The following is a 24,867-nucleotide window of genomic DNA, read 5'->3' as shown; positions in this document are numbered from 1 at the left end:
GACAGCAAGGTTTTATTAACCGACTTTAATTATACAAGATCACATTTAAAATGCAGTTAAGAACCATAGAAAATTACATCATAAAAGCATGGTTGGGTTGGAGTTACAACTACTACCATTACTACTATTGATTTAACACTTAGCTAGCACCTTGGACATTATACAGGACATTATACGCTAGACAGTTCCTGCCATAAAATCTAAGGCTACAATTCTATGCACTTTTATTTTGGAGTAACCATTGTATTGCCCCGCCAAGGTAAGTAACAAAGGAAAGGAGTTAATGTAGCAACAATACTATACTGGAACTAGTTACCAGCTGACCCTTTTGCTGCGGTCTAGTTTCCCAATTCTCTACACTACAATCTATGCACTAGGCTTCCTTTGTGCAGCATCTATATCCTTTCAGTTTATGATGAAGAGGACTGTGCTGCTTCTTAACACTTGCTGTATATAAAGAAACAAACATATTAATTGCAAAGCAACTACCTCTGTGGAAAGACCATAATGAAGATTTTTTGGCAAAGATACAATTTTCTTTCTTTCAAGCATTGACTGCTAGGGAAAGCTATAAGTTTAGTACACATAAAACAAACTGACAAAACTAAGACATATGAATACAAAAGCAAACAGTCACCTTCTATACCTTTGCTTCCAGTTTGCTATTCTGCAGCTCTGAGAACATCTTATGAGAGATAGCTATTTATTATAAACGGTTTGTGGATGAAAGGCGCCTGCTTTGAAAATGGGCATGCACGTGTGAATAGAAGTACAAGTAATAATATAGATATTTATTCTGTATTTCCATTCAAAAGAATAGAAATAGGGTTACTTCTAGTACAATGTTTTCCCAATCACATTAGGAATGTAGTAAGCTAGCATGGCTGGGGCATGCTGGGAGTTGTAGGCCTTTCCTCTGTCTCAGATACACAGGCCTTTCCTCTGTCTCAACATGCACCTTAAGAGATCTTTGATATCACCTTTTCTACCTGATTCTTTTTTAAATTGGAGATGCCATGGCTTGAAGGAGCCCTTCCATACATGGAAAGGAGAGTCTGAATCCAACCCACTGTTCTGAAAAAGCAGACCAGGAGGCCTCATGTTTCCCTGCAATGTAGGAATATCTGAATGCAGAGTAATGCAAGTAGATGTTGGGAGATTGGCTGATTAAACATTACAGTCAACTGTACTGATTTTAATCAGTATATTAACCAACTAAAAGGAATATTTCAGTAGTTCAGTGCTGAAGACATTTTTAGGTTTTTGATTAAGATACTGAGCTTTCTGGACTAAATATTTCTTGACATAATTTGGCAAATAATTTCTTTGACAAATTATTGTAAATCCACGGGCTGAAACAAGAGGAGATGTTTGTAGATTGTTTACAACAACGCCACTGGCACCAAATTCCCTTTTAGAGGGAACAAATCAGATTCAATTAAATATGTACATTTGAATGCATAATTCATCCATTATGCCAATGAATTCGTGAATGTTTGATTTATCAGCTTTACCTTAGAAAGACACCAAAGCCTGGTGACTCCCAATTATTACTAGAGATCAAGAAAAGTTGCAAAAAAGCCCAGCCAACCCACACCAAACAAAAATGGAAAATAACTTCGTATTTTTAACATACTTAAATGATTTTAAATGTTCTTTTAAAAAATTTGCTAAGCCTTTATGTTGCTACTAATGTGTGGATGGATGAGTGGGTGGTTACAGGTGTGCAGTTTTAAATTTGGAACCAAACATTCAGGAAATCAGTAAGATGTCTCTGCTGCTGCTCCTAGCAGTTATAGATTTGGATAATAATACGGCTTGACGTTTCCCAAAATATGATCTTCGTAGAGGGGGATGCAGCAAAAGAAGAATCCGAGGCCTATTGCCATGAGACACATGGTCCACCCAAAGCCGTAAGACCAGCCGAACTCATTCACAGTATTCACAGGTAAAATTACCTCTTTTGATATCATTACAGGGTAGATGATAAGGCCCATTAGTGAGAACACAGCTGTAAAAAAATAAAAAAATAAAAAACATTAAGTCAAAATGAGTGGTCATGAAAACAGAAAGGCATATCACTCCTTCTGCACTATTCTCCTGTATTGCCCCCCCCCTCCTGGGCTTTTTGGAAAGGTGTTGACCCATCTTTTCAATCTGGCCTTTTAAATTGCTTTTAGTGGTTTTAATGTTGTCTTGCTATTCAGTCCCATCCATGACTACTATTGTGTTCAGTGGAGTTTACTGCCAGGTAAGAGTGTATGGGATTGCAGCCTAAAGACGCAACCCTATGCATGTTGGGACAGAAAAAAAGGCCTGCAACTCTCAGCATTCCCCCAGCCAGCTGGGGGAATGCTGGGAATTATAGGCCTTTTTCTCTCTCTAAACATGCACAGGATTATGACCTTAATATTTTAGTATAATTTTATTGCTGGATATATATTTTTACATTTGAATGGTATTATTGTTGTTGTTTTGTTTTGATTTGTGGTACACTGAGTTCTGTGGAAAGGCAGCATAAAATATTTAAATAATAGATATATTTTTAAAATATGGTAAGTGGTATATAAACCTATTAAACAAATAAATGAATAAAAATGATCTTGGGTGGCTAAGTGGCTACTAGTCTGGAAGCAAAAGGGGACCACCCAAAAATAGGTAGTGGGTTCTACATACTCAGGGGACTCCCAAAGTAAGAAGTCTATAAGTTTGTAAATGAAAAGAAAATGAAAATAATAATAATAATTTCGCCTTTCTCCACCAGGGGCCTGACAACTGTGAACCTATTTGCTTCCAGATCTACACCAAGCAGGATAACACTTTGAAAATGTTTTGAAAACAGTACATGGAGTGTGTCCTGGGCCCAAGCAGTTGTCAAAACCATTATAAGCTGTTATAAAGCTGTAGTGTAGATCCTGCCCAGGATATTTATAATGTTGAGTTCATCTTCTCTTTCCTGTTCAGCAGAACAACCACACTCTATCTATCTATTACTATAAAATAGTCAAGTCTGGGGCAGCAGCCAGTTTCAAACCTGAGCCCCCATCTTGATGGTGGCGCCTGGGTGCTGTGAGGCCTCAGTCTCCCGCACTTGCATTCCTTCCCAGCATCTGCATGAGAAGGAATGCAAATGCAGACTTTCCACCGCAGATGCCAATACGCTGAGCACCAGGAGGGATGGGGAAGGAATGAGGCAGCCAGAGGAGGACGAGGAGAGGGACGCAGGGTGCCTGAACCACCTCTCCTTCCTCTGACCTCTTTCTGGATGCCCGTTCCTCCCTATTATTATTATTATTATTATTATTATTATTATTATTATTATTATTATTATTATCTGTATCTGTACAGCTTCTCAGATACAGATTTTAAAAATGGGGGGAAGGAACAGGCCCTATTCCTCTCCACCCACCCCTTTTGTATTTATTTTTATTTACCACGGGGTTCTCCTGAACTCCTGGAGGTCCGCCTCCTCCCCTGTCCAGCCGATGGCAACCAATCATGGGGTGCCATTGGCTTTGACAAGCCTCTGCAGACAAAAATGTCAGGGTAAGTGCCCGACTTTTTTTCAGCAGAGTTTCTGGGGTTTGCCCCTGGATGGCTTCACAATGGCGGCTGCATCATGTAGATGAACTGCCGCTACTGCAAATCCACTCCAGGGCAAACCCATAATGTAGACAAGCCCCTGCTGTATATCACAGCAGGGGAAGTCTTGGAGTATGAGGGGGCTAGGAAACTCTTACCCCGGCTCCAAGAAGCCTGAACACTTCTAGGCTGGCTGGAGTCCTGAATAGGAGCAATCCTCTCTTGTGGGGTGGGAAGGCAGAGGGAGGAGACGTAATACGTTTTGTGATATTTTGTTGCAGGTCCCTCATTCTCGTATTATTTCCAGGGATGCCCTCAGGAATGGCATAGAGAGGTCTTTCTGCCATTCTCTCCACTTCCAATGCTGCAGGCCACATTTGATACTGTCCAACTTACTAGTTCTACAAACAATTAAATGGGCAAATTTTAAAGGCGTGTTCCCATTTTGTGTGCTCTTATAAGCAGACATTTGCACCTTGTTGAATTTTGCAGCCCCCCTAAAATGATCTCAGATGGTGTTCCTGCTGAATTCTTACTCGGTTTAAAAAGATACTCCTGTTTCCCTACCCCCAAAGCAACAACTACTGTCTCAAAACCCAAGCACCCTAAAATAATTTTTACTTCAGTACTCAATCTTACCAGCAACAAAACACAGGCCTCCTATTCCTCTCAAGAAGTTGAAACGGAGTGTTCGGATAGCAAACGCGATGATGGACAAGGCAAAACAGATAACTATGAGCACAAATCCAACTAAGAAAGTGCCAGCTGCACCTCTACCCCAGGCTGCAAAAAAAAATAAAAACAAATAATAATAGCTCACTGAGATACTCATTAAATTTTATTCATCCATTAAAGAGGATGTGTGTCCATATATTTGTATATGAGAATGGGAACACTTGATGGATAGGTGCTTCCAGATGGACAAAGCATTACCAGTCAAAAGGTATTGTTCAGCTATTCCATCTTTCTCTTCTTAATGGATTTTCTGTGATAAGAAAAATGATGGAAGCGGAAAAATGGATGACACCATTGTCTGAAACACACACAGTGCATAAGATCTCATAAATGTGGCACAACAATTGCACAATAATAATAAAAAATCACATGGAAGTACCCTGTGTGTCCATCTCTGTATGGACTATTTAGGGTAACCCTGGAGATGATGGATGTTATTTTCTCCCTCAGGAGTCTGAAAGAGGGATCACTGCTCTTGGAGTGTGTACTCATCCTATCTTTCTCTCTGTCAAACAGGTTTTGCAGGGTTATTATATTGTTTCAACAACCTATTTGACTGGGGACAAAAGACTATGTGTGCACACACCATGGAAGCATGACTTCAGCGTTAAGAGCTTATTGCCACAGCAACGCTGATCTCTTTGGAAAGGGTTATGCAGGAATAATTTGAAAGTGTTGTGGAGACAGTTGATGTTTTTATTCTGCAATTGCTGTGATTCAAACTCAAAATTTTACAGGGGGTCCAGACAACACTGTCTTCCATTTGTAATCCTCACTAGGGCAGTATCCAAGTCTGCCCATCCACCAGCGGAACTGAGCACCACTTCCAGTCCATGAGCAGGCAGCCCCACTGATTCCCTTCTGCAAGCTTGTGGAAATTAGATTTAATGCTTCCAGGGGTAAACTCAGAAACCAGCATTTCATTTGTTTCTAGAACGGGGCAGATCAGCAGAGCTCCCTTATGGGAGTTCTGCTAGCTCACCTCATTCCCGAAACAAGCATTTCCATACATTTTGGCTTTCCCTCAGAAATGCTGAATCTCCACACCCCAAACAGTGGGCACCACTTGTGGGAGGCCTCCGTTGAATGATACTGCCTCAAGCTCCACCTCCCTCCTCAACCCCATGCTTTCCCTCTCCCAGAGCGGTGTCAGGTAATCCCAATGCTGAGGAGGTTTCTGGGGGGCTATTGGGGTCCCAGAGCTGCCCCCCACTTCCTGGTGGAAGGCGACCAACTGCTGGTTGCCTTCCGCCAGGCTCCACCCCCAGGTTGGTCCTGGATTGGCTGTGGATTGATGTTACACAGCAGAAGTACCATGTTGAAGTTGCTCCCTTTGAAAAAAAATGGGGTAAAACCCCAACTTTTAAAAAACACAGCATCGCGGGGAAGCCCGGCAGTGCCTACAAACCTGCACCTGTGTCGTCTACCCGACTGGGTGCAAATTCACAGCTGGTGTAGGGTTTTCCCCACGTGTAGACAGCCCCCTAGTTTCCTATCGTTTCCTCTGTCTTTATAAATGATGGGGGTTGTAGTTCAACATGTCTGCAGGACACCAGGTTGAATAAGGTTACATTACAGCAATGTAATTATCCCACTGACTTTCAATTGAAACTCACTCTCTCTCACACACACACACACACACACGTTAGAACAGTCACTCAACTATGAGAAAAAGCCATAGTATCCCATAAGGTTCCATGTTCTCTCCCAAACACAAGAGGCACTGACTCATTTAAAATGGCCTGCAGTTTTGATACTTGCATTATCAAGTATTTATTTATTTATTTATTTATTTTATTGCATTTATATATCGCCCCATAGCCAAAGCTCTCTGGGCGGTTTACAAAAGTTAAAAACAGTAAACATTAAAACAAATATACAAAGTTTAAAAACATAAAAAGCATAAAAAACACAGTATCCTTATAAAAACAGCTATTCTGGGGTTCATTAAAAACAAACAAACAAACTCAGCATATGTTGTTAAATGCTGTTAAATGCTTGGGAGAAGAGGAAGGTCTTAACCTGGCACCGAAAAGATAACAATGTTTCATATGTTCATAATATATGAAAAATTAAAATATACTGGCCAATTAAACATGAGTACCTTTTTAGGTGATCAAAATATTTTTAATCAATTAATCTAACCAATTAATTGACTAAACATTGCAGACTTAGTATATCATATGCATATTTGCATGATATTGTTTTAGAAGAAAGTATTGAAAAATTCAGCTATGTAGACATTCTTTTAAACATGTTAATTTAAACCAGGATAAAGCAAACCATCTCTGGTTCATCAAGGATTTTCCTACATTGCCACCCTTTGGACTCTTCCTTTGGTCATTTTTTTCTAAGGAAGATCAGAGTTTTTCCAGAGGGGAAAGCCTTGGGAGGTAAGATATAGCTCACAATCCTTATCCACGTATCCATTTCTCTAGCTGGCCATTTTGTCACTTGGATCCAAAGATTGCTGAAGTAGCTTACAAAATAAAACAGAGCATGTGCAGAGAGTGAGCAGGAAGGAGCTATTGCACTCTCCTTTCTTCCCTATTTTTCTATTCAACCATAACAAAATATTCATCTTTCATTCAAAATATGAAAAGGAAACCAACACTGCCAAATCTAATTTTCTTAATTAAAGTGCATTGACGAAAGAGAAGCATTTTGATCCTTGAGACTCTCCCGATGTCGACAGAGGGACGCTGAGAACATTAATGAACTCAACATGATCTAGAGCTTTGCTGGATTAGACCAAAGGCATATTTAATCCAGCAACCCGTTTCTTGCAATGGCCAATCAGATGCCTATGGGAAGATGTATTAAAAGCAGGAACTAAGAACAATAACTCTCCCCTGATGCGGTTCCTCGGGGATGGGCATTCAGAGACAAGTTGCCTCAGATTCAGAAAGTAACGTATAACCTTCATAACCTACAACCGTTAATAGCCTTATACTCCATGAATGTGTCTAAACCCTTAAAAACACACACATCAAAGTTGGTGGTTATTACATGAAGGTGTGTGTTGCAGGGGAAGGGCTTACTCTATGTCCATTGACCAAAGGTATGGATACTTTGTTTGCTTTTCTAGTGGGTTTTGATGTGCGCATACTATGACTGACCTATAATTTGACACTTGAACATAACCCAATATTTTTCCTGCTGCTACTCCTACTTTAAGATTGATTTAGTACTGAAAATAGTGGTAGTTACGGATTAAGAATATAGATTTAATATAGAATATAGATTTAAAATATAGATGCGCTAGAAAACAGGGTCAATCTGAAGAAAATGCTCATGGCATTGTCTTCATTCCGGGCATATCAAAGACAATAGTTAGATATGAGAAATTACTTTTTAGATCAAATACGTTCTACTGCAAGCTTAACAGAAAAGTGCCAGAAGGGCCTGTTTTGATACAGAGATTACATCATTTGCCCCAGCGGTTTGTCTACGAGTCTCCCGTCTGTCTGTCTCTCTTTCTGAAGTGGGGCATGCAAAATGGACTCGATTACATTTCCCCTGACCCCAAAATATGCAAAGCTTAGTTTTGCACAATTAAGTTTAAGATTATGCTTTTATTGCAGTGTCTCTGCTTGTCAGTGCCCGCACATTTATCCCAAACCATTTCTAATCATGCAGGAAAGTGCAGGGGGATACAAAAGGAGATCTGTTAACCACACTTTACTCATGTGGGTATACCAATGGATATCAAATTGCTCCAAGAAAACTTAGGGAAAGATTATTCATTTATAACGTTGTTGTTGTTGTTGTTTTAAAAAAACATTTCAAAGTTTCTCCTCATCACAATCACTAAAACTCAGTCCCCTTCTTAAAGCAATAAACATCTAAACATTTTCATTTTGGAGAAAAACATAGGAGGTATTGGAGAAAGTGGGCAGAAGCAACCAGATCTGGAGTATGAGAAAATCATTATGGAACAAAACGTCATCCACATTCATCAATCGAGCCACATTACTGTCTTCCTTAAACTCCCCTTCCCCTTTCAAATAGTATAGATAATGGCCCGAGTAGCCATATCTGTCGTTGGAGCAAAGCCTTCATCACTGGGATTCTTACCAAAATCCATGAGCGACATGCAATCCCCTTCATTTTGTACGTTACATAGCCTCCATAACGAGCCTTGAACTGTACGCGGCAGGGTTTGGGAGTAGATCCAGCCCCAACCAAGAAGTGCAATGATGCCAAAGATCATTGCTAGGCCCAGCAGAAGAGGCAAGATCCATCTGCAGCGGGTGTAATCCAGGCCATACTTAACCATCTTGCTTGGGAGTTCTTCAGTGGCTTGACTGGTAAGCAAAAAGGTCTCCCTGCTGTTGCTTCAGTGGTCTAGGAAAAACAGCAGTTTAATAAAGGCTGACAAAAAGTGTGTGTGTGTGTCTGTGTCTGTCTGTCTGTAAGTCAGGGAGAGAGAAGAAAAAGAAGGAAGAGCAGAAAGCAGAGACAGAGAGCCGCTTCTTGATCCAGGTAGGCAAAAAAGAAAAGAACTCCACCTAAATTTCAATGCGCAAGTCGCTGCAGCAACCTGTTGAGCTAGAAAGAAAATTCAGGGTTGGGTCCGTGCTCATTTTGGAACCTGTCTTCTCATTTCTTTGGTCTGTTACTAATTAAGTTAAATATAGGCAACACCCTATTGCCATTAGCTTTTAACCCTATCCTGGCTATACAAATTGCACAGCAAAGAGCAGCAAAGTGTTTGGGGGGATGAGAGCAAAGATGGATGAAAACATAGTTTTGTAAACAAAACTAGACAGTTGTATTAAAGAGTAACAAAACAACTAGCTGAGGTTTCCCATGAGGCTTACCTGTGGTACGTAGTAAGGAAAACATAAGGAGCGTGAACAGCTCTAATGCAACAGTGCTGGGAGGATATATAGACTTCAAACAGATCTTAGTTTATATGAGATTATGTGTGATTGCTTTTCTCAAAGAAGGTTCAGAATTGTAACTTGGGTTGTGTCTATACACCTTATTTACCCTGTGGGGACTGTGCAGTGGCGCTGTGTCGGTTATACAATGCAGCCGCTAACTCGCAGCCACCACAGGGCATTTCTCTGAAGCTGTAAACTTAAAAAGTCAGGGACTTACTCTGAGTTTTTGCTTTGAAGCAAGGTCACCACAGTCCTTCCACTATATTGACCTGACTTTGGTGTCTAGCTGGGGCATTCCAGGGTGGATGGTGACCACTGATAGGTCAGCGGAAGAGTGGGAAGGCTGGCAGAGGGTAGGGGGTGGGCCCCCGATGAGCTGAATGGCCTGATGAGCTTGCCTGCCCCTAACCTGCAGCAGCGATGCTGCAGGATTTCAAGAGGGCAAAGCGGCACCGTGAAGACACACCCTTGGTGAATGAATTATTTGATAGACAAACTGTATACTCCAACTTTCCACAGATGGAATAGGTTGTGCCAGCTACATGGTCAGGGACATTTCCCACATTTGAGGCTATTTGATAGGCATTTGTATGCTTGGTTGTATAAAGAAATAATAATTTCAACCTGCTAAATTCAAACCTGCCTGTACCTAAACAATACACTTAAGCTGCATCCCTAAAACCAAGGGTAGCACCATTTACTTACTAGAATAAACCTGCTCTTGCAGCTGTACTGTTTCCACCGATTCTGATGAAAAGTTGAGCTTATATTAGGACTAACATTTAACCCAAACCTTTATCGATGCCTAAGTTGAAAAATAATAAAATGGGGGTTATTTGAAATTTATTTTGGGCAGCAGCACAGAACCTGAACAAAACGTGGCATGAAACCAACTGTGTTCGTTGTAGAGCATGAAATGAGACGTTACAGATTTTGGGGGTCCTTCAGGCAAAATTCCCTTAGTGGGTCATTTCAGTGGGATCATAAAAACTGTTCTCCAGCTGCAGGGCCTGTTATAGCTGTTGCTCCTCCTCACAATCCAGTGAGAAAAAAGCAGGGCAGAGGAGTTGCTTCCCAACCAACTGTCTCCTCACTAGTACCACCAGCTGCCAACTGCCCAGAATTGCAGCAACTTTGCTGGGCTGCTCTCTGAGGTAGGGCGTGTTAGTGAACAGGCCATAATAATTTCCTTTCCATTATTAATTTCAATTTATGCCTCTCCTTTCCGACCTCGAGGGCTTAGGTCTTTTAAAATGTAAGGATAATCTTATGAAGGATCATCTGATTGGATATATAGAACAACGGGGGGGGGGGGGATACTATCACAATAGGCATTTATAGGAAATCTTGTATGCTCTAACTTTGGGTTTACTAGAACCCTGAGAACCACCACCAGAGCCTGGTGCAAAATAGTGGCTAAGACATACACTAAGAAGGAACCCAGGAATTTGTGATGAGTACTAGAACCAAGCCAACAAGTCCTTTCGGGGGGTGGGGAGGAATGTATTCTTTTTCATGCAACCTAATTTAGGCTGAGCAAAGTTTTTAACTGTTGCTGTTGTTAGACAACTGGGAATTGGAAATCCTTCCCAATCTACTGCAACTCACCTGGAGCTCTATGATTAGGACCGGAGCTACCTTTTGCCCCTCCTCTGCTCTAGTTTACATGTGTATGCTAATAGTGTTTTTAAAAGGCATTAAAATCTGTCCTAAAGACAACACATGAAATCAAAATAAATGCCTGAGCCCATGTGGTGTAGTGGTTAGAGTGTTAGACTGGGAGATCTAGGAGATCTAGGTTCCAGTCCCCAACATGCTCACAGGATGACTTTGGGCCAGTCACTGAGTATCAGCCTAACCTAGCTCACAGGGTTGTTGTAGGGATAAAATGGGGAGGGAAGGATCATGTAGGCTGTTTTGGGTACCTTGCAAGAGGAAAAAAGCTGGGATATAAATCCTCTTTTTGTTGTTGTTTTCACTTTTGAGCAGGTATAGTGGAATTACGAAGGGTTCAGGAAGGGAACTTGGGAGGCCAGGATTCTGGGGTGCCTCGCCTCCCTGTCCCCTTCCTCCTCATTTGCATCCTCAGAGCTCAATATTGCAGGGAGAAGGGGGAAACACCCCCCATTCAGATTTCCCTTTCCAAAATTGTAGCAGAGTCTATAGCCTTAGAGGGGAAACTCAGAAAAATCCTATGGTTCCATGGGATTGCATCCTAACGGTTTTATAGTTGAGAGAGACCACCTTGTAGCAGGGAGCTGCACAGACCCAAGTTTCAAGGGTTTTTTTACATTAAGGGGGGGGGGGACGCACCCTTACTGTGTTTCTTCCTCTAGAGTCTTTCCATGGTCACTGTGTACTCCTTTAGATGGCAACCACGTGATTTTGAATTGAAAACTTCCCCTCTTGGTAATGCTAATAAGCTCAATGAAACAGTGCCATCTAGTGGTGGAATTATAGCATTATCTCAGGGTTATTTTTTAAAGTGAAATTACTGGGGGAAAGCATGGGAAACATCCTGGAAGTTGACATCATGTAAAGGCCCTGTAAACTTCTGTGAGTTGCTGACCACAAGCATGCAATAAATCTTTCATGTAGAGAAGCTCTAAACATTTTAAATAGGGCACAGTGGAGAGAAAATCTATGTTGTTTTTCCACATTTAGTGACATATGTGGAGACAACCCACACGTTTCTTCACATGAATGATTTTTAAATAGTTCATTTATTTGAAAACCCATATTGATGCCAGGATCTGCAGGATCCTAAATCCTCTCCATCACCCATCCCGCCCACTAAGAAGGAAGTCAGCTAGATGAGCCGAGTCACCTAGCTGTAAATGTAAGGAAAAGGAAAATTGGGAAGTGTTTCATCTCCATCTTCTTGTTACACTGTTTGGCTCCTCCCCGCAGGGCATAGGATGGACAAGACGATTCAGATATCAGAGTCTTCTGTCTATCAAGTAGTAATTCCTCAGGACTGCACTCAAAATATGTTTCTTCCACCCTTCTCTTGCAGTAATGTAGTTGCTGAATAAAACACTCCCATTTGAATGTATAAAAAGTGTTTATTTAACTGGAGTTCATACAATGCTTTTAAAATCCCATAGTTTAGTACAAGTGGTTAGTAATTCCTGTAACTTAACTGCTTACTCTTAAACATATGAACATAAAGCCATTAAGCAAGGGATCCATCATTCTGAACCAAAATATCAAATTATATGGCCTAAAAATATTGCAAACATTCATTTTTTTCTTTTAGAAGCATTCTGTAGAATGTAAAATGTCTGTTCCAACTGGAGTCTTCACTGTGGAAAGAAGACTGGGACCCTTAAAATAGTAGGGGGGAAATAATTGTTGTAGGAACTGAAGGTTACAAAGTGGAGGGCATATAAATATAGATACATCTCAGTTCATGGTAAGTGGAAGATGGCCTCCAATCCCTATAATTTCCTGTGTGGATCTTATTATGAAAAGCCATAGGAATTTGCAACTATAAGAGGTGTGCTCATTTCCAACTCACCATTCATTGGATTGATTTTGCAGGAGAGGTGTTCTAGATGAATTCTCTCTCTCTCTCTCTCAAAACCTTTCCCAGATTCTCCACCCCCCACCCCAGAGAGTTAGTTTTTAATCACTTACCAAAATGATCAAGATCTTAAGAGCTGGTTCAAACATCCATTTAAGTATGTAGCTGCTAAGCAGGGAAGCTTGTAAGTGTTTACTGCTGTGTCAACCTATGCCAAGCCACTAGCATATTGGTGGTCATCTTGTGGCCCTCCAGATATTTTGGCCTACAAGTTCCATTGTCCCTCAACATTGGTTATTCTGGCTAGGGCTGATGGGAGTTGTAGGCCAAAACATCTGGAGGGCCACAAGTTGCCCAACCCTACACTAATATTTTCATGAACATCCATGGGCTGATATGAACTTGGATTACTCGTTTGGGATGCCTCCACTAACCCACACTTAAGGTGGTATTGTGATGGTCTAGAGTCTAGCAAAACCTGGCTTTGTTCTTCGAGGTGCATGCCACTGGTTTATCATGAACTGAAGCAGCTGGAAATTAGCAGGGGCTAGATTTTCTCTGTACCTATCATATGCCAAAATGATGGTGTGGATTTTTGAGTGAGGTTTACAGTCTTCTGTATGAGTGTACCAGAAAATGATATTCTATGAACTGTCAAATCATCCGTGCTAATTTCCACCCTCCTTGTTGAACCTTTTTTAAAGGAAAGAAATTTCTATTTACATATTTTCTTTATTTAAAGTGTTTACCCAGAAGTAAATACCAATTACCTCTTGGTAATTGGATATAGGATTAGAGACTTAGTAGTAGTTGTTGTTGTTTTGAAGTTTTGATAAGTACAAACATTTACAAATTACAATAGATAGTTCAAACTTTTTGAAAAAATGATATGTTCTTGTTTGTGTGTTGCTGTGTCATGTGGCCCAAACTATACAGTTGTATTATACAGTATGTTTTACAGTGTTGAATTGTGGCCTAACTTAATATAATATAACTTCTAATTTCTAATAAATCCAAAATATTTACAACTATTGGAATCAATGCAGATTTCCCTAAGAAATTTATGGCATTCATTAATCAAATAAATAAAGATTTATTACCCTTTATTAATCAAATAATGCAAATGTGGATTGATTCTTTTGGACAATGAGAATTATAACACATAAAATAGCCATTTGTGAGAGTATAAGGGCACAATCCTATGCATTTTAAATAAAAAAGCCCTACAACTCCCAGAATTCCCCAGTCAACCATGCTGGATGCTGAGAGTTGTAGGACATTTTTCTGTCTAAATGTGCTTAGGGTTGCACCCTAAATTGCAATATACAAGATTTCTGCAAATATAAAAAAACCCTCTATACAAAGATATAAAACACTAGTTATTTGACATACTAAACTCTTCTAATTAACATATTTTAATTCAAATAGCAATCATAAATTTAGATTTTATATGCTAACATATTTTAATGTAAAGTAAAATATACGCATATTCCAATCAAGGTTTCCAGTCATGATAATTTTGTTAACAATGACTTCAAAGGAGCTTTTCTTAAATACTGTGCATTAGTACTTATAGCATTTAAAATCAGCATGCTTTGAAAACCTAAAATTTCTCAACTGTGAAAAAATACTAAATACATTACAGTGTTTGGAAATATATTGACAATTTGGGGGATCTGTGAAATTAATTCATGATCAGGACCTATAGAATGCCAATACATGTTATATACCTGCACTTACAAAATACTGTACGCCTCATATTTGGAATTTGCGTGCAGTAGTCATTTTTGCTGCAGTCCACCAAGCATTGCTCTACTGTAAGTCCAACTGAAGTTAATAAGATTTCAGAAGAAAACAGTGCTTAGAGGCTTGCATGCTGAATGTACAGATATTTATTTTGTGTTTTTTAGAAGTGTTCTCATATACATTGCTTTGTTATAACTGGTTTTAGTGGAGGAGGGGGTTAAATCCACTTCAGAGCAACATTATCGGATAAGGATCCTGAACTACAGACCTAGAAGAGGTGCATTGGCCTCACAATGTAAAAAAGATTCAAAAGATTCTTGATTTTCAATTCAGTCAATAAAACATAAGCATATAGAACAAACTACACCAATTTCTTTGTTTCCTGTGCAACCAAAAGCTATTAAAAGCGAAGCCCATATTTAATTATAAAAATACAGAATACAATTTCTTCTGTGTAATACAACACCTGCCCGATCTGAAAATGGATACAGGTCTAAAAAGAAACTGTGGAGTTTTTGGCTTTATTATTAGAAGACAGCTAGTAATTAATTCAGATGAGAATATGGCAATATAAGTACAGTTTTTTTTCCATTGAGCAGAAATAATATTGCTTTATTTACTCAAAACAATCTTTTATACCAACTCTGCATCAAACATCCATGGCACCACTGTACATGTAGGGTTTTATGTTACCCAGAACTTCATCTTCCCAGTTGGGAAGACAGCAGAAAAAGAACGCACAGCCTATTGCAATAACAGTGCTTGCCCAACCAAAGCCATAGGCCCAACTGAACATGTTACTTCCTGTCAATGGAATCTCTTCAACAAACATCACTGGATAGATGACCAAGCCTATAATCTGGAAAGCAGCTGAATGAAAATAGAGAAAAGAAAATCAATTAGGAGTTAAATTAATAACATTTTCTCCTGCACAGGCATTTGGAGTATTATTTATGTTTAATGCGTAACTCCTACAATTACCAACTGAGTTAGCAAAACAACATGGATATTCTGAAGTCATCAACAATATGTTCCAAGAGCAGATTATGTAAAAGGTTTTCAACTTAGTACTTAGCTTGCATTATCAGACACTATGAGCTTTTATCCGCACTAGAAACTATGCTATGGTGAACTAGGTGGAGCTACTGCTAGCACAACAGGACGCTAGCGGTTCCTGAAATGAGCAGAAACACTCATTTCTGGAACAGGACAGTAGAGTTCTCAGGACAGAGCTCTGATTACCTGTTCTGTTCTAGAAATGAGCGTTTCCGACATTTTCGGGGATACTTTAGGAACTGATAGTTCCTATTGCGCTAGCGATGGGTCCCCCTGGTGCAACACATCTAGCTGAAGAAGCAGTAGTATAGGGATTACATATGTGGTAGTAGCATTGTATTGTAAAGTGGTTACTTTAGTAAAAAATTACTTGGAGTAGAAAAATTGTTTAAATGACTATTTAATTCAATGTGTTGAATTTGTTCCTATGGTGGTTGCCTTTAGGGTTCTTTTTTGTATAGGGATACCATACATAATACCAAGTATAGGATACCATACATAATACTTTAAACAATATTTATGTACACACAGAGAGAGAGAGAGTTAGAATTTTTACTTTAACCTCAGTCTCCTCATGAGATTTGCCACCATTATGCCTACTTTCAGGTGAGGAAGAACTGGACTATATGTTTGGCGTTGCAAAATACATGTTGGAAGTAGTGTAGATAGATGGGTAGAATCTGTCCTGGGCAAAGTATATTGACTTACAATAGGAGCAAACTCCCTGGATTACTTCAGAAGATGCAACACAGTTTAAAGTGAGAATGAAGCTGGGGGAAGCTGGGATTTGACTTCTTCAAGAAAGAAAAAGTCTACTTTTGAGTGTAATTGCTGCCACGTAAAGATGCAGAGAAGAACACTGCTGTGTTGTGTCTTTGCCCTGCGCCAAAAGTAGCTGACTGTGATTTCGGGGCAAAAAAGGAGGAAAGAGGATAGGCAGCCAATTCCTGTAGCATAGATATAATCGAAGAAGCTGATCTGACTTCAGTCTTGTGTGATCTATTTTTTTGAAGTAGAGTCTCAGTGTGTTATAAATATGCAAAGAAACAGTTCATACTCAGGAACTTAAGGTAGACTAATCTGTGTATCCTAACTACTCCTCTTGCTTAAGAACGTAAGTAGTGCCTTGCTAGATCAGAGCAAAGTTCACTAGTCCACAGGTAGCTCCAGTTTTGAGAGGGCCCTGAGCAAAGTGCCCTTTAGAGGACCATATCTGCTATTACTGGGCCCTGGCAATGGCAGGGATCAATTCCAAGCAGCCCTTGGATGCTGGGTCTTGTTACTATTTTAATTTCCCACAAAGCCCCTGCAAAGCTTTGCTCTCTAGCATTGTGGGACATTCCAATGGTGACTAGACCCAGTCAACTGGAGCTGCTTGCAGTATGGGGCTGGGGGGGGGGGACACCGGGCTGGGGGGGGGAAACCTTAATAGCAGGCTCCAAGCAGATATCAGTGGTGTGTCTCTTCAAGGAGCTGGGGCAATGGCAGAGCCACCCAAGGATGCCATGTGCCGATGACAGCCCTCCATTGGCCCAGCATTCTTTGCAAAAATTCTAGAGCAAAGGGGCCATCAGCAACTGGCCAGTGGTTCACCACTGGACTGTGGCCTTCCTTCTGCCCAGCCCTGATCTAGACATTTCAAATGGTTAACCAAGGAGCATTACAAAGCACACGGTGATGTGAAGCATCTAGTTAGACAGCCACTATGTTCTACAGTCGCTTTTTCTGCAACTAGTTTTAGACTGTGTATGATTCTGCAGTGAACCAGAGTGACACATACTCTGCTGCAATTTCTGCAATTGCAGCAGCCTTAGAAATAGCCGCTGCAATCGCAGGCAATGCAACATAGGGAACACATATAGCAACTTTTCACGTAGTCCTTTCCTTTACCAATGGACAGTCAGGAGAGACTGTGTAGAGGAAAACGGTACCAAGTTTGCATATATGGCCCAGTCCATAAAGGCACACACATGCAGCAATTTGCAAGCAACTTCCCTAATATGGAAAATGGTCATCATACCTAGGAGCTCTATAGGTCAGGATCTCAGACTAGTGGGAATCTAAGACAAATTTAAACTAAAGGCTAATGGGAGCTCAGTAGCTGAAAATAAAATGAATATGTATCTGTGCTGTTACAAATATTAGTTATATATCCCTAGTTATTATGATCTTGATTACTTTTGGATTAACACAAGTCTAGTGTCATCTACTAATTTTAAAAATGAGAACATAATTCTCTCTAGAACAAAATTTTAGAAAAGAAGGAAATATATCAGGAAAGTGACAAGAAGTTTAAAAATCAATCTCTTTTAGCTGTAAACTTACCAACAACGAAGAGCAAGCCTCCAATTCCTCGGACAAAGTTAAACCGTAGTATATCAATGGAAAATGCTATGACTGCTAGGCAAAAACAGATACAGAGGATGACAAAGCCAACAAGGTATGTAGCAGCAGCAGCTTTACCCCAGCCTTTGAGAAGAAGAAAAAAAAGGGGGGGAGAGAAAGAGGGGAAATTATATACAGTAAATGTGCTGATATATATCACATCTTGCTTTGGTCTGTCCAGGTGCATCTTATGATACATTTGGGATTATGCATCTGTGTCCAGGACCAATACTTTTACACCAACTGGATCTGGGCCATATATTATGCTGAACTAAAGAACTGACAGCAAAACGAGAGGAGCCCTTACTGTACATAAGCAAAGCAGATCGGACCTGTACAAATGGTACACACTGCAAAAAGAACTTTACAAATCATAGCTGTATTGAGCAGACAACCAAATTATATATTACATATGACATAAATATTACAAATATGTGTTAATACATTAAACATTGTAAAAATTGTAGAACTTGAAATAGAAGCAAACATGTTTGCTGTAAGCGAACAAGACAATGTGCAGAGTGCTAAAATGACAACTCCGGATTATAATGTGCTTTTCAATACTTCTTCAGTCAACTCTGCATGCTGAAACTTTGAGACTTTAATAAGTGAAAGGTGCTCTATATCCCTCTCTATACACATTGGAGGTAAGCTGAAGATACAAGGGTGACAACAATAATGAAAGAATATTCCTGCAAGACTTACTGGAAATTTTCTTAATATCATTTAATAAGGTAATTGAACATCGTACCTTCCTATATCAGGAGTTTAAATCTTTTAATTTCTTAGAAAAGGGCTCCAGTAACGTTCTGCAGGATCTCACCTACAGCAACATTTAAAGGTGAGAAAAATGACTATAAATTTTAACCAACTTAGTGGTGAAATAAATATCAAATCACTTGCCTGTAAAAGTTCACTTATTAATGCAGAGTTGACTGAAGAAGTATTGAAACGCATATTATAATCCAGAGTTGTAATATGTAGTAATATGTAGTAATAAACAGTAATATGTAGAATTGCACAATGAAAGCATCATCTGAGAAGTCCTTATGGTCCAGCATGAACATAACATTCCCAGCTCCTTAACTATGGCCAATGGTAACCAGTTTCCCTAACTAGGATTTTACTCAGGGTTTAACATAGCCTTTAAAATCCTGGATAGCATTAGCCTGGCACAACAAACTTTCATGTGCATCCTCCCCCAACTTGACTGGAGAAACAGGGTGGGGGAGATGTTAGGTTGCCTTTTCCCCTCTGACCTATTTGCCCTCAAAATTGCCCTCACCCAGTTGCATTTCCACCTGAAAGGGGAAAAATAAACATATTTTTCCGTAAGGGGAGGTAACTGAGCAGGTAAAACACAGCCAGAGGGTGGAACGGAGCATTGACTTTTTCCCATCATGCCCCTGCAGCCCCATCACCACTTCAATAAAACTCAGTTTCCTAGGGCTATTTTTCATTACCAAAAAAAGGGGAGAGGCACACATAACACCATGTTACATCTAATTTGGTTCACAGACAAATCTGAATTAAGAAGCTGGCGGTTAAGGAACATTCCAAGCAGAGGATCCCGCCTCCCCACTCCATATTAAAGGAGTGGTTCTTTCTTATACCCTCTGCAACATTCACACTTAACAAGTACCAACTTGAATAAGAATCAGAAGCCACTGATGGTTTGCATTAAGGAGTGATCTTTCTTGAAAACATTAAGTTAGCTTGCTTATCATCGGGAAGGGTGGAGTAAAGTATAGTATGAGTTATGTACAGCTTTTAATTAGAACCCATTTTTACACCACCATTATGTGCAGTGACTAATCGTTTGTTTCACACTATGGTTCATTCCCACATTTTTCAAACAAAACCTGCTCCAAATTTATGGGAAACAATGTCAGTCTGGAAATCCAGAGGTTCTGTAGTAATTTTACAGACCAACTGGTTTATTGTGCTATGCCAAACTAAGTAAGCCCCATTTTTAATTAGTTTGCAAGTTGTAAACTTCTAAGGATTTACAAAGATTTAACTCATATCGAGTTCAACGCAAATTGCCCTTCTTTGGAATTTTTTTTCTAAGACTGAACTGATGTCCTCAATACATACTAAAGGTGCTGTGAAGAAAGGCCAATGTTGCCTAGCGTCTCCATTTTAAAACAGCCTACCTATCACATTTCAAACATCCTCCATACATACAGGTAGGATTTCCCCATGAGAATTCTGTCTACATGGAGCAGAATACAAATACCTTCCAATTCTCACCTGTTGCTTCCACCTTCCTAAGTTGTCAGCTATATCCAATGGACTCCTCTGTGTGTGGTTGAACATGCCATGTCCAAGAGCCAAAATATTCTGCCCTAGAGGTCTACCCAGCTCCAACTACCACAATAGCTCTCTTTTCCTGATTCCAAAAGGTGCAAAATAGAACTTATTCCCAATGACAAATTGTTGTCATGTGGACATCATGGGTGTTCTTTGCATTAAGTTTAAGATTCCATTGTGATACTTAGTTTAGAAAGTAAAGAGTTTCGAGCCCAAGATTGCAGAACGTGTGGCCAGGCGCCATGGTTTATCCCAGCTCCTTGCAGTTACTCGCAAGGAGCTGGGACCCACGCACGGGGTGCAGAGCTCTTCAGGAGCACTGCACCCATGGGGGATGGGGTGGAGGGAGCAGGGAATTTTTTTAAAAATAAACAACACTTACCTTTTGCGCACGAGCACTTGTGCACTGCTGGCTCGTTAAGAATTTTTTTTTAAAATGGCAGGTGCAACGCCTCTCCCTCTGAGGTCGTCATGCACCGCGTGTAAACAGAGGGGGGATATTGTAAAAAAACTATCGTGAGATCTTCACCCCTCTGTCGCGGACTAACAGGTAGGTCTAGCTAAGGCCTATGTTCCCCCCTTTCATTATATCTCCATCCCTGATCTTAATAAACCTTCTTAATTTGGAATGTAGGGTAACATCCCAAAGAGCAACTATCCCCGCAAGCCTGGCTGCTGGACTTAGGGTGCTCCCAAAGGCTTTTATGGTGTCACTGCCTTGCTTCATTCACAGAATTTTACAGGTAGTCCAAACGTAGTCATCTTCAACTCAAGACCTTCCCGTGTTTTCCCACCGCTCCTTCCATCTATACTCTTACTGTAGAAAATCTGCTAAGAAAGAAAAAATGGAATAGTCGTATAATGCCTTCTCACTGGTAGTGCTTTGAGCTTTCCAGCATCCTTAAGACAACAAAAGGGTGGATGGGGGTAAAGGCTGCCTTACAGTAACAAGTTCAGGCTGGCTGTTGCTCTTGGCCAGGGTTGAAAAATTCATCTAACATTTTTGCAGTGCTTCCTGCCTAAGAGTTAAGGTTAATTGGGAAGTGGTGACAAAAGAAATGGGCAAGTCTAGGTTGGCTGTGGCATGACAGTAGCTGGATTTTTTCACAGGTGCCTCTAAAAACATCTGGATTATGATGGCTTTTTCTAAAGAAAAAAAAAAGCAATTGTTGCTCAGTATCCTCTATATTAAAATAGCGTGTTTACTATTTAAAAGTTTTAACACAGCTCAATTCTTTAAAATGAATGAAAACTGCCTCATGATATGATTACAGACAACTTACTGAAGTAACTCATAAAATAGATAAACCCTCATTACTGAATATAATTGCAACTTAAAGATAAATGAGGCTTTCATACAAATAAGCTGCTGCAATTAAATTTGCAGTGGCCTGCATGATTGGCTGTGGCACACTCTAGAACTAAAAGGCAGCAATGAGCCTTGCAACAAAACAGCAGAATGCGAAGAGACATCTATGTTTACTAAAATCTCCTGCTTCTCTAGACTATCCTATATTTTATTTGCAAGTAAGTACTGATGCATATATATAATAGCCAAATACCTACCTGAACAACGAAGAGGGCTTTTAGAGTTGCATAGTTTTTGCAAAGGAAGGGATCTTTGATCTCTAGATCAAAGCCATGTTTTTGCCTAGCCTTATTTAATTTCAGAGGCAGGAAATTTGAGTCCAACATAAAGAGTGTTAATCATCTGTTTGGGAAGGGGTGAGAATAAGGGGACACCTGGACTCATCTTATACCCTTATTATCGTATAATGACTCACAACACAGAGGTGCATACTGCCATATAAGAATTTATGCCACAATAAATGTTTTAGGGTGCTTTCAGATGGAAGGCTCTTAATACCATCAATCAAAAGGCATTGCACAGCTATTCCATCTTTCCTTCCTTAATTATTCTTTTTCTACTAAGAAAAAAGACAGGAGTGGTGGGAAAATACAAGACGGCTACAAACGGAAACTGATGACATCTGAAACCCCTGTAAAATTCCATGAATGAGGCAGTGCAATTCCACAATAAAAGCCTTGTCTGGAAGCACCCCTAGTCTTGCTGGGGATAGCATGGGATTTGAGCCCCCAAATTACAGCCATTTTTAAAAAAATACATAAGGTGCATATTTCATCTACAGTTTGACTTTTTAAGGTTAGAGGGGGTAATCATTAATGTCTAATGTGAAACAAATATGAATTATGTTTTAAATTACTTGTGAATAGCATTAATGTTTCTCAGTTCTTAAAACCCAAGTACTCTCTGTTATTATGTTAGCTCTGAAGGCACCATGTGGCCCAAAGAACTAACATATTACACAAAGACTAATACAATCTACATTAAAACATCTTTTTTGGTTAGTCCTAGAGGCACCAACATGCTAAACATTGCATATTGTCATCTGTTATGGCCACAATTCAAAAATTCACAAAGAGCTCTGCACCCACCTGTGGGATTCTTCATGTAAATTACACAGTAGCCGCACCTACATGGCCAGCCAGGGTTGAAACTTACAAGATTTTTCAAGCAACTTGTGAAATGGTATGTGAGTCCAGTGTGCAAAGAAGAAAGAAAGAAGTCTCTGCAAGGTGTACACGTGGCCTCAGCCACAAATAAAATAGCTCTCTGGATCGGGGCCTATGTATACAGATTGCTAGCATGTCCTGCATTTATACCCAATGCTAAAGCTCACCTGCTACTATTTGTACATATTCAACTGGCAATTCACAGCTTGACTTATTTGAATGCTGAATTCTACTTTTTCTGAACACTTTTAGCATGAACAGTGTACATTCTACACAGTCCAAATATGACACTCCAGATATTTTAGTGACTTGGAGGAGTAAAATAGTTATGCGGCAACAAAAATATGCACATTTAGAATCTCTAAATGAGAAACTGCCTGGAAATTCACTATAAAATATATAATGAAAATATATTTAGCAGGCTCATTATTTGGCTGTTCTTCCATGATATAACTGTCACTGCCATACAATATATCTTTTGTGCACTTAAAACGCTGGTAGGCATGTCTTCTCAAAATAAAAAAGAAGTTCCATGGGATAAAGGGAGTGGCAGCCAACAGGGCCTTTGAAGCAAATGGGATTACTAGCCTAAGTGAATCATGTTCTCTTCTATTGTTGTTGCGGCAAAGTTCTCATCAAAACGCTTAATTGAGCAATCGGAGGGCCTTGCTGTTTAATTATTATCCTTGCCTCTTCCACTGCCTCACTTTCTTTCTCTCTCCTCTCTCTCTGTGGTTTTGTTATGTTTGCCTCTTTCTCACCACCCAGTCCCTATTGCTTTCCTCTGCTTTTTAACGCCAGTCAAGTCTTGATTTCTGTCTTTTCCGAATCATCCATGATCCAGACTCAACAGATCACAGCTGCCTTTTACTATTCTTGGCAATGATAGTTTTTGTTAATAGCAATTGTTAAATCTTTGAGCTAACACCCACAAATAAATAAATGCTTCCCACAACTTCAGGCCTTGGCCCAGACCAGATATAAGCACTTCTTCAGTTCTCAGAGTACAGTATTCAACATTAGCAAGTGTGACATTTGGACACGATGTCATTTATTCCAACACATTTCAGCACCAATTAACCCACTGTAATTATGCTTTTCTCTTCACAAGCAGAACTCAGAACTTTGATACCACCTGCTCCCTCCGCCCCGGCCCTCCACCCAATGATTTCAAACATGCTTACATATGATGGGTTCTCTCTAATCCATGTTAATATCTCTGAAACCAGAATTATGGGCTGATTAATTTGGACATCAGAATCTGGCCCTAGAAACCAATCCTGGACACCCACAATGGCCAGTACTTACTATAGTCCATGAGGGAATTGCACGCCCAGTTGTAGTCCTCCTCATTTTGTTTCATGCAGTCCGACCACAGCGACGTCTTGCGCACATAGGGTGCTTCAGCCGACTCTAACCATCCCCTGCCAGCCAGTGCAATTATGCCCAGGATGATGGCTAAGCCCAGGAGAAGGGGAAGGAGCCATCGGCACCTCCAACAGGCCAAGCCACACCTGACCATTCTGTGCAGACAACCTTCAGGAGAAGATGGCTGAACAAGCCCGAGAAAAAGAGAGAGAGAGAGAGAGACGGGTTTTCTTCTAGGAGATTTCCTTAGGCTGTGCTTGCGCGTGTGAGAGGCGAGTGTGTAAACTCCCTGTTTTTAATCAGCAGAAAAGCTCTGAGGGAGGAGAGCGCCCCACCTAGATTCCAGTCACTGAGAACACTGCAGTGGCAGCAGTAACCTGTTGAGCCAGAGAGAAACTGGCTGATAAACAAACCTTGTTCCAAGTACACTCCCAGCTTGTTAACCCTTTCCTAGCAAACACTGTAGTATGTGTATGCTGCTGAGGTTACCGTACTGTTACATTCCTCTTCTTGAAGAGAATAAAGCTCACTACAAAAGAAATGCTAAACTTCAGTAGTGCGGAACAAATCTGTCTGAGATACATGACGTTTCTTACCCAGAGAACACATCAGCAGCCCAGTCCTGGAAGTAAATCCTGCTGAAAAGACCACAATCCCACACACATTTACTTGGAAGTAAATGCATTTGAAATCAGTGGTATATTGCTTCTGAGGAAATGCAGTCAAGAGCAA

The 24,867-nt window shown here is 40.2% G+C and overlaps 2 protein-coding genes across 2 annotated transcripts; both read right to left on the bottom strand.

Annotated features, from left to right (window-relative positions):
• Positions 1–988: 988 nt before the first annotated feature.
• Positions 989–8,893, bottom strand: LOC134398407 (p53 apoptosis effector related to PMP-22-like). Its single transcript, XM_063125705.1, has 3 exons — positions 8,395–8,893; positions 4,222–4,365; positions 989–2,011 (listed from the first exon to the last, which is right to left on the bottom strand). Exons 1-3 carry the CDS (start codon positions 8,594–8,596, stop codon positions 1,794–1,796), a joined length of 564 nt encoding a protein of 187 aa, XP_062981775.1. The 5' UTR covers positions 8,597–8,893; the 3' UTR covers positions 989–1,793.
• A 6,184-nt stretch (positions 8,894–15,077) lies between these two features.
• On the bottom strand, positions 15,078–24,500 carry PERP (p53 apoptosis effector related to PMP22). Its single transcript, XM_063124620.1, has 3 exons — positions 24,076–24,500; positions 17,860–18,003; positions 15,078–15,348 (listed from the first exon to the last, which is right to left on the bottom strand). The coding sequence occupies exons 1-3, from the start codon at positions 24,287–24,289 to the stop codon at positions 15,128–15,130; spliced, it is 579 nt and encodes a 192-aa protein (XP_062980690.1). The 5' UTR covers positions 24,290–24,500; the 3' UTR covers positions 15,078–15,127.
• Positions 24,501–24,867: the final 367 nt, after the last annotated feature.

This window comes from Elgaria multicarinata, chromosome 4, assembly GCF_023053635.1.
Source record: "Elgaria multicarinata webbii isolate HBS135686 ecotype San Diego chromosome 4, rElgMul1.1.pri, whole genome shotgun sequence".
Lineage (NCBI taxonomy): Eukaryota > Metazoa > Chordata > Lepidosauria > Squamata > Anguidae > Elgaria > Elgaria multicarinata.
This window is presented reverse-complemented; position numbering and strand designations above follow the sequence as displayed.

What these genes read in the sequence shown, in the direction of transcription:
- LOC134398407 (XM_063125705.1), bottom strand. Translation starts at nt 8,596, where the DNA reads ATGGTTAAGTATGGCCTGGATTACACCCGCTGCAGATGGATCTTGCCT. An exon ending in CATGTCGCTCATGGATTTTG is followed by an intron (nt 4,366 to 8,394) that starts GTAAGAATCCCA and finishes TTTTTTTTGCAG; the next exon opens with CCTGGGGTAGAGGTGCAGCT. An exon ending in AGGCCTGTGTTTTGTTGCTG is followed by an intron (nt 2,012 to 4,221) that starts GTAAGATTGAGT and finishes ATTTTTTTACAG; the next exon opens with CTGTGTTCTCACTAATGGGC.
- PERP (XM_063124620.1), bottom strand. Translation starts at nt 24,289, where the DNA reads ATGGTCAGGTGTGGCTTGGCCTGTTGGAGGTGCCGATGGCTCCTTCCC. An exon ending in CAATTCCCTCATGGACTATA is followed by an intron (nt 18,004 to 24,075) that starts GTAAGTACTGGC and finishes TTCTTCTCAAAG; the next exon opens with GCTGGGGTAAAGCTGCTGCT. An exon ending in AGGCTTGCTCTTCGTTGTTG is followed by an intron (nt 15,349 to 17,859) that starts GTAAGTTTACAG and finishes ATTTTCATTCAG; the next exon opens with CTGCTTTCCAGATTATAGGC.